This window comes from Chenopodium album, chromosome 4, assembly GCF_948465745.1.
Source record: "Chenopodium album chromosome 4, dcCheAlbu1.1, whole genome shotgun sequence".
Taxonomy (NCBI): Eukaryota; Viridiplantae; Streptophyta; class Magnoliopsida; order Caryophyllales; family Amaranthaceae; genus Chenopodium; species Chenopodium album.
In genome coordinates this window covers 4,240,960-4,258,984 of record NC_137837.1, presented here as the reverse complement: position 1 = coordinate 4,258,984, position 18,025 = coordinate 4,240,960, and the positions used below count along the sequence as shown (strand labels likewise).

The 18,025-nt window shown below is 39.9% G+C and overlaps 1 protein-coding gene across 10 annotated transcripts; it reads right to left on the bottom strand.

The window, feature by feature from the left end:
• Window positions 1-4,966: 4,966 nt before the first annotated feature.
• LOC145628623 (uncharacterized) lies at window positions 4,967-17,482 on the bottom strand. 10 transcript variants are annotated; one of them, XM_081680968.1, is made up of 9 exons: window positions 17,227-17,480; window positions 16,550-16,929; window positions 11,520-11,550; window positions 11,294-11,429; window positions 11,101-11,192; window positions 10,220-10,281; window positions 8,742-8,827; window positions 5,194-6,288; window positions 4,967-5,040 (listed from the first exon to the last, which is right to left on the bottom strand). In XM_081680968.1, exons 5-8 carry the CDS (start codon window positions 11,142-11,144, stop codon window positions 5,509-5,511), a joined length of 972 nt encoding a protein of 323 aa, XP_081537094.1. In that variant the 5' UTR covers window positions 11,145-11,192; window positions 11,294-11,429; window positions 11,520-11,550; window positions 16,550-16,929; window positions 17,227-17,480; the 3' UTR covers window positions 4,967-5,040; window positions 5,194-5,508. The 10 variants fall into 10 exon arrangements, with proteins under 10 accessions (XP_081537094.1, XP_081537095.1, XP_081537092.1 ...); XM_081680969.1 differs by having other exon boundaries at window positions 17,232-17,480; XM_081680966.1 differs by lacking the exons at window positions 16,550-16,929; window positions 17,227-17,480 and adding exons at window positions 12,816-12,969; window positions 13,052-13,910.
• Between the last annotated feature and the right edge of the window lie 543 nt (window positions 17,483-18,025).

Here is an 18,025-nt window from a genome sequence, read left to right as displayed (position 1 = left end):
AGCGTCTCTTGGTACGAGCATTCGGCCAAGAAATCCGCTAGAGCTTGAGCCTTTATGGCAGCCCTCGGCTGGTAGCTGATGCTGAATTCGGTGAGCTCAAAAGCCCACTTGGCCAGCCTACCAGATTTTTCAACTTTGCCGAGAACTTTTTCCAGCGGCTGATCAGTTAAGACCACTATCTGATGGCAATCAAAATAGGGCCTCAGCTTCCGAGCAGCTACCACTACCGCGAAAGCGACTTTCTCGAGTAGAGGGTAGCGAGTCTCGGCATCCGTCAGGGTGTGACTGACGAAATAGATCGGTTGCTGAATTTTGCTTTCTTCCTTCAGCAGTACTGCACTGATGGTGGCTGGGCTAACAGCCACGTACAGATACAAAGTTTCTCCCTCTGCTGGGCTAGCCAGCGTTGGGAGTTGAGCCAGATGCTCCCGAAGCTGCTTGAAGGCTTCTTTTTGCTCTTCCTCCCAAACGAGCTCCTTTGTTTTCGGGAGTTTCAGGGCTTTGAAGAAAGGTAACCCCTTATCCGAAGCTCTGGAAATGAACCTCGAAAGGGCTGCCATTCTTCCGGTGAGCCGCTGAACATCCCGCTTTGTTTTCGGCTCGGGAAGGTCAAGCGCTGCTTTGACTTTGGAGGGATTGGCATCAATCCCCCTCTTGCTGACCATGAACCCAAGGAATTTCCCTGACTTCACGCCGAAGACACACTTCTTCGGATTCAGTTTCATTTGATGCTTTCTTAAGGTGGCGAAGGTTTCAGCCAGGTCCTTAACATGGTCCTCAGATTTTTTGCTTTTGACGATCGAATCGTCAACATAGACTTCCATGTTTCGGCCCTTTTGATCGGCGAAAACTTGATCCACCAGCCTTTGATAGGTTGCCCCCGCATTTTTCAATCCGAAGGGCATCATTTTATAATTGTACACCCCGGCGTTCGTGACGAATGCCGTCTTTGCTCGATCGTCGGGGTGCATGAAGATCTGATGATACCCTGAGAATGCGTCCATGAAACTAAGCAAGGCATGGCCACTTGTCGAGTCGACTAGCTGATCGATCCTCGGCAAGGGATAGAAATCCTTCGGACAAGCCTTATTTAGGTCCGTGAAGTCAACGCACATCCTCCAGGTACCATTGGCCTTCTAAACCATCACCACATTTGCCAGCCATTCTGGATATTGACAAGGCTCGATGAAGCCTGCCTCCAGCAACTTTTTGACCTCGGCTGCGATGTCTCGGTTCTTATTTGCAGAGTAACTCCGCTTCTTTTGCTTAATTGGTCGACACGTTGGGTCAACGTTAAGCTTATGGGAGATGAGGTTTGGACTTATCCCGGGCATGTCAGCTGCCGAGAAAGCAAACACATCTCTGTTGTCCCGAAGGAGCTGAATAAGTTCACAACGGGTGTTCGGATCAAGGTCCATCCCGATTGTTACACATTTCTCCGCGTCTCCTTCGGTCAATTCGACCGTTTCAGTCTGCTGGTCCATGTCCATTGTTGATGGACTGGACTCTTCACAATCTGGCCTGCTGTCTATGTCAGCCGGCGTCCCAGACTTTCTGTTCTTCGGCTGGCTCTCTGAGTCTTTCGGCTCGGATGAAGAGCTAGCCTTTTCCCTTTCTGGCCCTTTTTCTCTGGGCACGGAACCTTGGGCCGAAGCGCTTAGGCCTTTCGGCTTTTTTGTGCTTGGCTCTCTTTCTTTTTCTTTCTCCTCCTCATCCTTGTCGTCGTCATCTGGGCGACTAGTGGATGGCTTGAGGTAGTTGCACCTTCGGGCGTCGTTTTGGCTGCCCTGGATCCTTTCGGGGAAGCCGGCGTCTGAGACGTAAATCATCAGCTGATGATAAGTTGAGACGACCCCTTGGATCTCGTGAATTATGGGTCTCCCCAAAATCACGTTGTACACTGAAGGAGCGTCAATGACCAAAAATTCAGTCATGACATTCCTGGCTGCTTCATCGCAGCCGATGGTGACAGGAAGTGTCACCTTCCCATCTGGGTAAGTTGAAGCCCCATTGAATCCGGATACCGGGTAGGGTACTGGCGTAAGATGCTTGGGCTTCAGCTTGATTTGATTGTAGGCCTTTCGGAATAGAATGTTTGCTCCGCTGCCACCGTCAACAAGGACTTTGCTGACGTCGTGGTTGGCCACCGTGGCGATGATCACCAACGGATCCTCGTGAGGGAACGTCACCCCCCGGCAGTCGGCGGCTGTGAACGTCATGTTCGGCACCGGCGACTGGGGAGGCTGAATGTCGGCGTTGTTCACCTGGTGGGTCAGAGCCCTGAGGTGTCGCTTGTGTTCCCTCCGAGAGCATATTCCTCCCGAGATAACATTGATCGGAGAGAATTTTCCCTCCGCATTTTTACTGTTCTTCCGGGGGAAGTCGAGGTCTTGCCGAGAGTCCTTTGCTGACTTCTCGGCCTCCTTTTTCTCGCGGTGATCCGCGATGTATTTTTTCAAGTATCCCTTCCGGACCATGTCTTCGATCTGGTCCTTCAGCTGGATACACTCCTCAGTGTTATGTCCCGGAGATTCGTGGAACTCGCACCACTGATTTTTATTTTTTCGCTGATACCACTCTGGGAGTGGTCTCGGCTTTCGGTAACTCTGCTCTTCTTTCGTCACGCTGTAAATTTTGGCGCGTGGAAGAGAGAGCGGAGTGTAAGACTCGTATCTACCTGTGAACGAGGCAGATTTTTCCTTCCTCGGCTCGTTGGCCGAAGATTGTTCCGAGGCCTTGGCCTTTCCCTTTGTCCTCTGGCCTTGGCCTTCAGACAAGGGTGTTTGTTTTTGCTTCCCTCCCCCAGATTGAGGTTGGGTTTTTGTTTTGTTCCACTCTTCGGCTCGGATGAATTTATCCGAGGCATTCAGAGCTTCCTCCAAGGTCTGCGGGGTATGCATGACCATGAAGTCTAGGAACTTCCCAGGCTGAAGGCCATTCTGCATTGCAAAAACGGCTAACCCCTGGTCCAGCTGAGAAACGCTGGATGACTCGTTGCTGAAACGGGTCAGGTAGTCTCGGAGGCTTTCGGTCTCCCCCTGTTGCAGACCCATGAGTTCTGCAGTAGTCTTCTCTCGGCGGTTTGCCGTGGAAAACTTGCTCCTAAATTTGGAGGACAGATCGTCCCACCCTGTTATAGAGCCTTGTTTCACTCCCTTGGAGATCCATGCTTGCGCGACCCCCTTGAGAGTGGTTGGAAAATATTTGCACCAAGTCGCTTCGGACCTGGGGCAAAGATGCATGTGAGCCTCATACGAGGCAATGTGGTCCTTCGGATCCGAAGTCCCATCATATGTAATGTGCGACGGTATTTTAACCGTGGGCACGTGCTCTTCCAGTATCCATTGTTCAAATGGCGAACTGGTGGGTAGCATAACGGCCTTGCCCTTGTTCCTGGCCGAAGGGACCGCGCTCCGCCCTCTTAGAGAGGTAGGAGTGGTTTTCGTCCCTGGCTGGGAAGTTTGGGCTTCGGCTGCAGGGAACGAGAGGCGACTGTGCACGCTCGGTTCCTTGCCGCCGAGTCGGTCGAGAACGCTTCGGCGAACAGTCTCAGGTTGTTCTCGGCGAGCAGATTCTGGCCGAGAAGCTGAGCTGCTGCTCTTATGCGTTTCTGGCCGAGAGGTTGAGGATCGCGAGAAAAATTGAGGGTTCTTTTTCCTCTCTCTCTCGGTTCTCCAGGTATCCTCTTCCCACTTTTCCAGTTCCCGGAAGGAAGGAGGTATTCCACCATCATGGTCTAGCTTCCTCCGCTGATGTCGGGTATGCGGAGGAGTTCGATCGCGAGGTGGAGGCATATTTTGTGCCCTCATGGCCTCCATGAGCACTGCCAGCGCTCTCGCCACCTCCTCCGAGCTGGGCCCCGTCAAAGGGGTCCTCGGCTGAGTGTGGGAATGAGAGCGGACGGTCAATGGTTGGCTTTGGGGCACGGAATGAGTCCTATGACCGGACTGATCTCTACTAGACCGAGAGGGACTCGGCCTCTGATGAGAGTTGTGAATTACGGGAGAAAGGGAATCCTCCCTGTATGATCCTCCTCCCGAACTGGCACCCTTGGGAGAGTTCCGGTCCGGTGAGGGTGATGGTGTAGGAGTTTTAGGCTTTTCGCCTACTCCTTGACGGAGGCTTTTGCTCTTGCGGTTCTTAGCCATTGCCACTAAGATGATTGCAAGATGATTTTGATTAGAAATTTGGCTTAAAGATTTTTGAAAGTCTTCCCCACAGACGGCGCCAAATTGTTTCGGGTGAAAACAATGGGGCCTTGCCGAAGGCCCGTTGAGGTGGTGAAGACTGGATTCGGTCCAAGGGATGTTGGGCCGAAGGTTTCCTGCACAGCAAACACACGTAAACTAGCCTCGGGGGTGTTGCCGAGGAAGGCCCCTCCGATGCTAAAGTCAGTACAATGTGTAGAGAGAGAAAGCTATGCAAGAGAATTAATTGCTTGAGGCTTTGTGTGTTATGTACAAATGAATGAATTGAAGGCTTTTATACCTTAGCACATATGGAGAATGTGGGCCGTGGCCCAATTGACATGTCTGGTGGACTGACCTTGACTTTAGCACAATTGGAGAGTTGAACCTGGACCTTGGGCTTTTAATTGGATCATTTAGTGACTAGGCCCAATTGGACTAAATTGGACCCAAACACCTCTAATTAAGCAATCAACCCCAACAAAGCCTTAAAAGGATCGTCCACTTCCAAAAAGGTAACCTGAACAGAATATACTAACTTGGACAATAATGCACAATTGCGAATGAGAAATCGCTGCTACAATGAGATCCCAACCAGACATTGGAACCGAAATTGATAGCCAAACAAAAACAAGCCAAAAAGGGCCACTTCAATTTTCAAAATGCCATATGACAGCACAATTAAACCTCTATCCATAAGAGTTACCTCAAAGCAACGAACCAAATCAAATTGACTTTTCAAACGGCAACTGCAAATGAAAACAACAGCAACAAAAAGAAAGAAAACCATTAAAGAAATAGACCAGGGAATCAAAGAAAGCGGACAAAGAGACACCACACACCAGCAAGGCACCTGGAAAATGAAAAAATAAAGGTGTCAATGTAAGGGTAAAATTGGCAATTCACAAGTGGTGGAAAGATATTGTAGCTACAGTAAAACCAAGTTTTCTCTTTAAGGCTCATAAATAAATGAAACAAATCTAACAAAATACTTGTGATTAATTACCAGAACTAGAGCAATGTGTTTTGATGTAATTGTTGCAATTTGGTTGCATATTCTTCAATTACATCTACATCCCCACAAGCCTCTAAAAGCCGCGGTATATCGGAAAAACCTGCCATGGCGTATTTTTGAATGCCCTCATATTTATCAAAGAAGTTCTTCATAGTCTGGGCTATGTGGCGGATGCGAGTGATGTACTCTTGAAGTTTACTGTTCAAGCTCAAAAGTTCATCATCACGAATAAACAACCTAGATTTTGTGATTTGATCAATTACATTTTGACCCTTTCGAAAAACTTCTTGAGAGGAACTCAAACCTTTAAACCATCTCAAATTTAGCGAGCACTGAGTCAATCTGGTGTTTTGATTGCAAAACACTAGGGGGATGAACTGGTGGCAGGGAACATCCATATACAATTTCTATAATCAAATCAGCTTCCATCCATGAGATGCCATGATCACACATGCTTTTTTCAGAAACCCCCTCGGAATTTTGATAAGCTATGTATAGAATATCCTCAAGTTCTCGTGAATCAACCAAAACAACAGCATGATATGCTGGTTGCTCAACCTCCATACCTTTCGTATTAATTATCCTCTCAGTCCTTGCACTACCGCCTTTTACATACACGTCACTTCCATCAACATTATAAGTAGGGTATACAGGCACAACTCCTATAACTGGAAAAGATTTTAACAACTGCTTCAAGTGATTGTTTCTGTCTTTGTCTGTACATTTTATCATCTTAGCGAATTGGATAGCATGGATACCATGATTCCATAATGGTATACCTCTGGTTTTTGCCTCAACTAGTAGGTCAATAGGTTTCCACCTACTTTTGCGAGCAGGATACTGATTTTTCAAATCATTCTTCCATTTTTTGTGGTCAAATATACATACATCTTCAGGCAATGAGAATCCCTTGCTTGCATTAGAGTACAAAAGCCTCAAATTATAATCGAGTTGTTTCACAACAGCTGCAAATGCACACAAATTGGGACCTTGTTTGATGGGAGGATGTAAAATCTTCACCCCATTGTATAACTCCCACTGAAACTTATGATTTGATAGTTCCTCAAAATGCTTGTGATGTTTTGGCTGCATATATAACATTAGATTTATAAATTAAGGTGAAAGAAAAGTAAAGTTTGTGAGATTAAGGAGAAGATGAAGCAAATTTATTATACTCATGAGTCACAACATCAAATCTGCTATTCAAGAAAAGCCAACAGTAAACTTAAAAGACCTAGTAATCCCTGATAAACAGTAAATCAAAGTTCAGGAAGAGATTTGGTTGCGCTTACGGCCAGGGAGCTTTGTTGATTTTGAAAGGATGGTTACCCAAAGCATTGACTAGGAATATAATTCTAATGAGGTTGGGTAAGGGTTGACAAAAAAGTATAATACCCTACACAGCAAAGAGGGCTTCCATGTAGGAGGGATTTTGATGAAGCATCAATTGAAGAAGTACCAAAAAGTTTCTCTGATTCAGAGTTTAGGTTCATGTAGATTGCCCACCTGTTCCAGGATTCCTTTACAAGTACCAAGAGGGAAGATTTGAGTTGGCAGACTTCTGTTATAAAGGATTTATTGTATTTGTGGGAACATAGTTCACATAAGACCAAAATGCAAAATGCCAGAGAAAGAGATCCTATGTCAATTTGAAATCTATTGTGTTGAGGAACACAACTAAATGATGGAAAGACCATTCTACCATCATTATAAACAATTTTATTGGGCTAACATGGGTTGAAAAACAGAACCCCTCGTTTAGATTTGATAAAATTCTCACATGCAAGACAAGGCACTGGAGACAGCGACTTAATAGCCACCGAAAGCTAAGGATCATAGTCAGGGTCAATTAATGAAGGAAATAGGAAATAGCAAATAGCAAATATAATATCAATCCAGTTCGAAATCCTCATCAGATGACAGTGATTTTCTAAGAAGAAAGAGACCGCTATGGAAACGAAGGTCAAATGACTGATATTTGGCGGTAAGAGTGGTGGTGTAAGAGGTTGGTCTGGAAAAAAAATCCAGTCAAGATCAATCAGGAGACATCAATAGAATGTCAAAGTAAGCGTTGCACAAAAATCAAAGTGGAGGTAATGCTATTTATGAATGTGTTAAAAAGTCTCTACACTCAGTTCTTGCCCGGGGCTTCTTCCCATACACAGAGACACTAATTCTGTACCCTGTATCTAATTTCCCACCTGTTGCAATTTTATGAAATATCCCTCAACCTGCCCTTTCACTATCTCTAGACTTCAAGAGTTATCTATAATTTTTTTTGAAGTCCTCAGATGGAAAAAGGTTATGACTACTTTAGGAGCCCAATGCCAATGTATTCCCATATTTCTGACATTCAGAACAAATTTGCACTTCCATATTTATCAATCCCATCTACAAGATACTTTCTTTTATAACAAAACGTCTATATACTCTCTATTTCAGCCTTATTTTGGGGGTACAGTTCCCTCGACTTTTAAATATTCTTTCTTGTCCTGTCCATTACCTCCCCAATATTTCTTTCCTTTTGTCATCTTCCAATGGAAGGGGTAGACTCTTCTTAAGGTTTAAGAGAGCTAGAATCAGCAAAATTTGTGCTTAAACAAAACGTAGAAATTTGTATCAAAAAAGGATCAAATTTCCCCTGAAGTCCTCTTTTGGACCCATTAATGCCTTTCAGCCAAAATGGGCTTATAGGTCATCCTCTTGTTTTGTTGTCATAGACTTTAGCTTTGCTTCAAGCCCATTTCTGTCTCTTCTTGGACCAAAGAATACCTCCGCTGTTGCAAAATCTAGCCCAAATATTGAATGTGTTGATCCACTACACTCATATGCTAGTTTCTCTCTTCTTCCTCTGTTAAATACTATCACAACCAGAAATTTCATTTCTGCCTGCCCTGTTCTTTCCCTGCTCCTTTCCCAGCAACACCCAACTCCTCTGGGGTTAGAGGGTTCATTTTATTCTGCTTTTTCAATATTTCTGGTTGAAAATTTAAAAGATGACATAGTTTAATCTAAGGGTCAGAAATTCAGAATCAGCACCTAGATTTTTGGAGGAAGTGTTGGAGAAAAAATTTGGCGGTTACAGAATAGAAAAACTTCATCTATCGGCAGCAGAATCCTAACAAATGAGAAAAGAGAGTGGACTGTTAACCTAACAAAACCAGATCCGAGAGAAGAACTGCAATAAAAGATATCTGCTTTGAAGAAAAGCGCAAAAGTTCAGAAGAAGTATCAGGAGAATTTCAAGTATGGGCTGAGAGACGATGACAATATCTGGGAGAAGAGGAGAAATTAGTGGTTAAGAAGAAAGATACACCATCTACTCCTGTATCCCGAAGCCTGGCTGGCCCTCAGCAGCCTTCAAGCCGGGAAAGATATACCTAGCTTGGAATAGAGCAAAGCAAGACAAGTCCCCTATCGGCTTAAGCAGATTTCTATGTATCATTTTTTCTTGTTTAAGTGTAATGTGATAAATCTTTTCAGCTAAAATTTTACTTACTAAGCAGATGCAAAATGAACGCTAAAAAAATTTAATTTACCTCTTCATTATTTGAAGCAGAAACTCCATGAGGAGGTGACATTGTAAAAGAGTCGGCATACAGACATAGCATCCCCTCAAATTTTCCTATGATCAACAAGAAAAGAGATCTAATCATGCAACAGATGAAGAAAATTTAACCAAAATACTGCACAAATTAAAGTATCACTGAACCTCAAAAGAAAACAAACACCATTTCTAAGCGAAATTATCTTTATCTAAATCATTAAGATAAATCTATCCGTATACAACTTCCTCAGTTCCTCCCTCCCCCCCCCCCCCCCCCCCCAACAAAAGAAAAAATGGACGGAGGAGGATTTTTCACCCTATATTCCCAAGGTTTAATGAGACAAATATCTCTATCAGTGTTTATCAGCCACCGTTTAATACAACCTCCCCCAACCCCCCCCCCCCCCCCCACACACACACACACACAAACAAAAGGAAAAAAAAAAGATGGAGGATTTTACACCATATATCCCCAAGGTTTAATGAAACACACCGTGTTCTCAAGGAAAAAAACGACATACCACATACGTTTTCAAAAATCACCATGTAATCCCAAACCTAACAAGCGAAACTCCGTTAAGCCTCCATCCCTGATACGTTAAACTCGCTTTCCCTCCCTCTTCCAAATTAAATTTATTTCTCCCCCACACTCCCCTCCCCTAACAGGGAAACCCACCCCAATCACCTGCCCCCTGCCACCGGCCACAAAGAGGCTAGCCCATTCTCCTCCCCTGGGTTATTCGTTGCCTGTTTTTCCAATTAACCCTTAAAAATCATGGACATCAACAGAAAAAACCAGTTTAAATTTAAACCAGAAAATTGCTATGAGATTTTGTGTCCGAATTATTGAACACCTTGCAAGTGATATCCATTGCCTCTGTTGTCTCATGCTTGGGATGGGTTGGGTGTGATGTGGCTGTTGGTGGACACATGTATTGTTGTCTGAATTTCAACTAAAGTTGGTGACAATAACACAAGTGAGTCCAAAAAGTTGTTTTTTCTCTTTAGGTAACAAATTATGAATGCAAAGACTGGATAATTGAAGTCCAAGTTTTCTCACATTGTTTTCTACTTTTGTGTTGATCTAAACCTCAAATTATTTTAACTCCACTCAGTTTCTTAAGTCGTGACTTTTGATGAATGGATATCAAATTTACATGGTGGTGGTGAGTGATGAAGCTAAAGTGACTGGTGGGAGTGAGTTATTTGGTGGGAGTGAGTCAGTGTTAAGGGTACACAGTGAATTTTAAGTCATTGGGTTACATGGAGAACTTCATTAAACCTTGAGGTATATGGTGGAAATTTCAAAAGAGAGAAGTAAGGTTTACCGCCTAAAAACATAACATGAATATTGAAAGTGTAAGATGACTAAGATCCCAGCAAAACAACATACGATCTTGAATAAGTCCAACAATTAATCTAAGTAAATATCTAGAGATTGCAAATCAGCAGATTTTATAAAACATGAACCTGGTGATCCCGTTACCCGAACACCATGACCAAGTTCCACAAGATCAATATTCTGGCAATACCTGCACATATAGATTAGTTACTAGTACACAATTGTTTGAGTAAAGAGAAAGAATGAAGGAGATTCAAGCTTAAATAGACACCATAGGAATGATAGGATAGAATAAAATTCCACATATAATTCCAGCAAGGACAGTATCCAAACGCACAAAAGAGTAATAGAAGAAAAAGAATAGCCTCCAAAGAAAAACGCAGTTAGAAGACTAAACAAAGAGACAACACACAAAACAATAAAGCCCTTTAGGGACAATTATAGTTTTTAACTTCACTAATCACACAACTGACAGCTTTCAATCCTTATATATGGGTCATTATTGCCACCACATATAAGGCTCATACATCCCAACTTGTATAAAATATACCTTTCAAAACCTTGAAAAATTGCATTATATCAATCAGTATTATTATGCAAAACCAATGAGACGGTCTGAGACTTGTGAAAATTGCATGAATATTAAAGTCTACAATATGGCAGTATAGCAAATTTAAACAACACAGTAAGAACAGGTTTCATATCTCAATGATGGATAACATTTTATGCCAATATTCCATGATGAACCAAACTACACAATAAAATAAAACACAGATGATATTAGTTATACAGACCCACAGAATCACGCCTATATCGATTGAAAATCTCCTCGACACAAAAAAAGGGGGGGGGGTGTTCAAACGACAAAATTGCTTTTATATCATGTGTATATTCAATATCATCATGAATCCATTAATAAAACCCCAAAGCTGAAAATTTACATTAAAATAAGATAGTGATATTGAAAAAAAAAAAACACAGAAGAGTAAGGTCATCAAGATTATATCACCTTTTTATGGCTACAAGTTGCACTTCGAAGCCATCTTCACGCATTAAAAAAATGAATTTTATCTGAATAGTCCTCCTTCTTTATGATCCTCCCTTAATGTACACAGAGGAGGCATCATTAGTACACACACACACAAAAACAATAACTAGATTAACCGCCGAAATGTAAACAAAACAATCCTATCAAAACCTACCAGTTAAAGACTCTTTTTGGCTCCCACATTCCCCTTCTTCCAACATGTCATATTCTTGTATGTAATCAACGATTTTCATCAGACACCCCCTTGCCTTCTCTTCTTCTACAACTTTCTCACTACCATCAGAGTGACGCTGCCATGCCAGGAAAACGAATATTAGATTATAGGCCTAGCCAACTCAAGACCAATTTAAGAGAATAAAAGCAGTGAAGCAATCACATACCTTGCAAGGGAGACTCATTTTCTTTTTAGCCCTGTGATTTGTACACGCGAGTACATTAGGTTATAAGTAAACCACGAAAAATAAATTGTGGAATCATAACAAGCTCTAATGCACACAGCCATAATCAAAGATGCTATTAAGATAAAAGATGTATCATCATTCATTAGACATCAACGAAATAGGTCTCAAATTGGATAACATGGTATTTTCTTTTCCCTAGGTGTGGGGAGGTTGGTATCAAACGGCCAAAAATAACACTAAAGCCTCGCTTAGTTTCCTTAATAGTCTCCTAAGATGTTACCTTTATAATTATCTGATCTTGCTTGACACCTGAGGTGAACTCTAGTCCTTGAGAATAGTGATTAGTTTGTAAGACCACTCAATGGAACTTCAGTGATTTGCAAATATAACCTAATCAAATCTAGCTACATACTTATACATATAAAGCCGAATAAATTCTCCCCAAAATAGTCCCTTGACATCTATTTTTGAATGCCAAGGGTCCCTTTACTTTTAAGGAAAATTACACAACCAATAATGCATACCATATACATAGATGTTGTAGTCATGCAACTAATATCTTAGTATGATAATTTGGATATTTGAATGGCCAAAATAAACCAAATATGGTTACTCTAAAATCTTTAACAAGACCAAATTTGACATTAGTGGCCAAGTATGACCAAAATGACCACTTGGGAGTTCAACTAGTATTAAGAAACGATGAAAATAATTAAAGTATGGACACAAATACAAACAGGAAACCACCCCGCTAGTAATAACATCCTAAACTCCTTTCAAAAGAAATCACCCTTGAAACTAGCTTATCTTCATAATGGCTCACTTGCATTTCCATCAAAAGAATATTAATGCCTCTGTAAATTCAGAAACTTCTAATTCCACCACAAACCAAATTCTCAGCTAGTTACACAAATTCCCTCCCACGGTCCCACTAAGGCTATGTTTGGATAACAAAAAATGGAAGGAAAGGAAGGGAAGGGAAAGGGAGGGAGACAAACTTCCTTATTTGGATAATATGTTGGGGGAGGGAGGGGGAGGGGGAGGGAGGGATCCATTTTCCCTCCTCCTTTAATAAAGACCATCCCTTCAAAATTGGAGAGATTTGGAGGGAAAATGGAGCTCATCATTTCCTCCACTTTCCCTTCCTTCCCCTTCCTCCTATTTCCCTCCCTTCCATTTCCCTTCTAATGTTATCCAAACATAGCATAAGTCTCATAATTGCCTAACAAGCCAGATGAAATTTAAAAGATATAAAATAAAAGATACAAAACTTACCAAAACTAAATGATGAGGCTTTACAGCCTAAGGTATTGACTTCATGGCGATGCTCGCCATCTTGAACACCAAGCCCAAGACACATTCACCATCATCCATACTCTTAGCTCTATCTCCCTGCTTAAACTCTTTCAGCTTCACTTAATACCTTTAACTTTTTTGAAAATTTGGTCAATGCCTGACACTTTAACTACATGTCTCATATTTCCATAATAATAAGAGTCCTCATATTATACCTTCTTAGTCTAGCATTGAACCATTCACTTTCCCCATCCATACCAACCGAAGTTCTTTTTTCTTTTCCTTCCAACACTTACTGTCAAAATACCACCCCATCCACAAGCAAATAATTTTTTCATCCAGCATTGTTTCTCAACTTTAGCTAGAGAGAGATCAGAAACATCAGTGCTTCATCTTCTTATTTAATAGAAAATGTTCCGCTACAAGATCAGCCCGTTAACATTAGAGTCCCTTCAGTGCACCTTTTATTCACACAAATATTTTGAATAATACAAAATATTCTCTCAAAGTTCCCCACATCCAGGAACAGGATACTTAACTCAAGGTCAAAACTAGCCTTATTACCCTTACCACCCAGACATTCATGCCCTCCCAATTTCTATCACAATATTCTCAAAAACCACAGATTTATGCCAAACCCAGTGCAGGGATGTGTGAACTTTACCAGAAAAGGTTCAAACAATGCACAACCCAGTGACTACTGACCCATTGCAAAAGATGAACAACTAAATCTTCATCTCCAAATCACTAATACCCCTGGTTAAGAATTAACCACACTATACGCAACACCACAGCAAGTGTGTAGAAGATACCAGCAACTTCTATTGATTGGAAACTACAAAGTATAACAACCATAATACTCTTAACCTCACAAAAAGGTCAAAATCACAATCTATCACAACATCATACATTCATTATCAAAACCCTAATACTATACCCAAAAGATATTACATCTGACCTACTAACGTTAAATCTTGAGACCACTAAAAATGGAAAACTAATTTTGCAACAACAAAAAAAAAATTCAAGAAAACAAATTATTACAGGAAAAAAAAAATCATAGAAGAGAGAAAAGCTTACCCGTCCCTGTTCTCCATCCCTGTGATTTTCGTAAGTTTACCAGTAGAGAGAATGTAGTAGTAACAACAGTGACACCAGCACCATCTACTTCTTCTATAGCGTTTTTTTTTTAGAGAGAGAGAAAATATCAAGTATCCCAGCATATCCAGCAATCAACAGTACTCTTTTCTCTTTCTAGTTTTCTTTTTTTTTCCTTTCTTTCAAGGGTTATTTTGCTTTATTGGGTATTTTTTGGACTAAAAAATGATGACTATGGTAGAAAGAGGACCCTTTTTTTTTTGGAAAAAATGTAAGTATAGAAATGCCCATATTAAATGGGGCTTCACCAATATGCAAATACAAAGTATAGCCTAATCTTCAAAATATATATATATATATATATATATATATATATATATATATATATATATATATATATATATATATATATATATATATAATAATAATAATAAAAAATAAAAAAATAAAAAAATAATAATAAAAAAAAAGGTATAGCCTAATCTAATTATATACTTGAAAAAAAAAAAAAATTATATACTTGAACATAAAGCCAATTAAATTCACCCTAGATACTTGGCATTTCTTTTGAATGTCAAGTGCCCCTTTATTTTTACGAAAACTACTTGCATGTAATTTACAGGATACAAAAGTATATAAGCTTAATATAATATGAAAGTCTTTGAATATGCAAAACAAACCATATATGGATAATCTAGAGTCTTCAACAAGACCAAATTGGTCCAAATATGGATTTAAACACCAAGTATGATCAGAAAGACCTCTTCAGTAATACTTGTGTTTTTTACCAAACATCAATATGAAATTGGTGAAGTAATACACTAGAGTGCCCATATTTGGTTAATACAAGTATGATAAAAAAAATAATAATAATAATAATAATAATAAAATAAATAAATAAATAAATAAAAAAAAAAAAAAAAGACTACATGGGTGCTTGATTTTAAAAATGGATTCAAAATTAAATGAGCAAAACAATAGCATCTACTAGTATTGAGAATCAGTGAAAGCAACTAATGCATGGATGCATAAAAATTAGTAAGAAACCAACAACTAGCAATAGCATCTTAAACTTCTGCCAAGTGAAGATACCCTAAACTCGATCTATACAATGGCTAACTTTGCCCACAATTTTCTACCGAAAGGATATTAACGTCATGTAGCTTCACAAGCTTCTACTTATACCACAATCAAAATTCTTAGTGTCTCGCCCACTTAGTCTCATAGTTACCTAGCCAAAAGACCCCAAAAAATGATGCTGAATTTACCAAGATATTATTAATCACTAAAACTAACTGAACCTCATGCCAGGTTACTATATGAACTACACCATAAGGCCGATAACAAGATGCTTCAACAAATCAGCAGTGTGCCCAAATCTTATAGCATAGATCTATCTAGCATCAAGATATGATGTACAAACTTCTAAAAAATATGTAAACTTTCGAGAGGAGTAGGCGTTTGATGAATTGGTATAAGTCATCAGATAAGGGAGATGCAGCACTTAGATGAATATCTTGTTCTGCACTTAATGTGCATGACTTAATTGCTCCAGGCCTACAAAATATTTCTCAATATGCTTAGTGATAGTGGGGTCTGATCCTTCAGGTTTGAATTAAAGACATGATTCTACATTCTCTCATCTCTCTGGATGCAACCAAAAAACAAGTAAGCACTTCTCAGCTTCTTTGAAAGAGAAAAGGAAAAAAAAAGGCCAGATTAATATATATCTATACACCAATGTGGTTGACCAGGATGATATTTAAAACATCAGTATTTCTTCAAGATTTCAGAAAAGACACAAACGAAGCTATTTCTTGCATAGTTTGACAATATGACAGAATAGGAAAAGAAGTTCCTCCTGATGCCTGTATGTCTATTTTTTTTTACTCTCTGGAGTCTCTGGATGTAAAAAAGAGGAAGAGGGGTCAGGTACACATATTCCACATAAGAAACTTGTTCATATTAACATACCAAGTTGTAAAGAGCAATGATTATTATATTTTGCTCTTTGAAATGGCCAAAAATTAAAATCACCCAAACCAATGACACAGGTACAGGAATACAGCCCCTCAACTCAATATTTTGCTCTCATTGTCACTTACATACAAAAACAAACAAGTGCAGCAAGAATTGTGTTTGGACCCTTTGACACAGCCTATTGATACTAGTCAAGTATTTGGATCTGAGCTTCTTTACCAAAACAGGAAAACAGTAAACCTTTTTCAAATCCAACCCTTCCTCTACCAATTATCTTGCCTATTTCCCAATAAACCACTGGAAATCATCCCTGTTAGCAAACCAGAAGGTGCAGCCAAAAACAAGCTAAGGAAATTTCCTATTGAAAAGACCAGAGTTAATGACCCCTGTAAAAAAGGTTTTGAAATTCACCACATAGGCACATGGTGATGTACCCTCATTCATTTCCAATGTTACATGTGTAAATTGAAAACCAAAACAAGCATGTAGTTCTGTAAACCAGAAAATTCTATCTGTACTCATACCTCTATGCAGTAAAAAAAAATGTTAGCATGGAGCATGAAGCATGAAAAAAAGAAATGAAATAAATGACTTATTAGCAGAGAAGCCAATATCAAGTTAGAATTCCAACTTACAAGAGCAATTTGGGATCGATATTCAGCCCATTTACGTTGTTTAATCTCAGTCCTAGAATACTTGTGACTATGAACACTACTAACTGAGACAAGTATTCACAGTCACAACTTGTAATCTCAGCCCTATAAGTTTAGCCCCGACCCTATTATCATTGGGCTACCCTGTCCAATAACCACCTCTAGTCACAAGTAATCTTGGACACAATCGATCTGTGAGCAATGTTCCCCCATTCTTCCTCCTCTGATCAGCGATGGACACTTCATGTCAAACCTGGCCACACTCTTACATAGGCTACATTTGTATTCGTTCTTTGTCTATAAAGGAACCATTACCAATATGCAGTACATGCTTTACCTTATTAATATGATGCTGAACATGCCTAAGAAATGCAATAGATTCATGGATTAATTTCCTTGGATTTCAACAATAGTTTAGTTGCATAGCCTTAGCAACACATAGTATTCCTCTATTAGCCTTAGCAACAAGCCCCGGCTCAAACGCTTTAATTTCCTTCATCGTCAATAATTGAATTTCACACTACTCAAAACAATAGCCACCAATCATCCTCAATATTTATCTTAAAATTAAATTATATCACAAATTGAATCAATCAAACAAAAGTATTCACCAATCAAACAAGTTTAACATAAATGATGAAGAAATAAAATTAAAAAACCTGACTTTGCAGATATGGAGCTCTCCTCTCCATCCAAGAAGATAGATCTGTACAAATTTCCTAGCATCACTCTGTATGTGTTTTTTTTTTTTTTTTTTTTTTTGAGCTCTCCATATTTTCTGAGCAGAACAGCATGAACGAGGCAGGACTGACTCCTGAGCGGCGTTGTCCAATTCAGATTTACATTGAGTACGGCCTTTAAGTCTTTAACTAGTTATAATGTATTCAACTTTACCAAGTATTTCTTATTTTGACTTTATCATCTTTTATTGGAGATTATATAAACGGAGGGTTGAGAGAGATGTAGAAGTATCTCGCATGGGTAAATTGGTCATTTTATGCGGGATTTAAATTTTGCCCTTTTAGATTCAGTGGAACAAAATACACTTTCAGTGGTACAAAATATAATTTTAGTGGCATTTAAAAAAAAGTTCAAATGTCTAATTAGACTGTCAAATAACACTATTACAGCTCAATGGTACAAAATACACTCCCAATGGTTCAGTGGTACAAAATATACTCTCAGTAGTTATGGTCCCAGTTTTTTTTTGTCGTTTTTGCACGTGAAATCATTTCTAAAAATTTTTTATGGGGCCCACACCACATTTTTCACTCTTCCTATCTCTCTCCTCCTTTCTCTCTCTTCTTTTTACTTTTATGTTATTTTAATGGTTGTGAGACATTAACATTTGTCTCACAACCCTCCATTTGTACTTCCTTCACGCGGTGTAAAGATATCTCAGTCTCAAAATCGAAAATCTTACGGTCAGGATTAGAAAATTACAAGCCATTAGGCCAT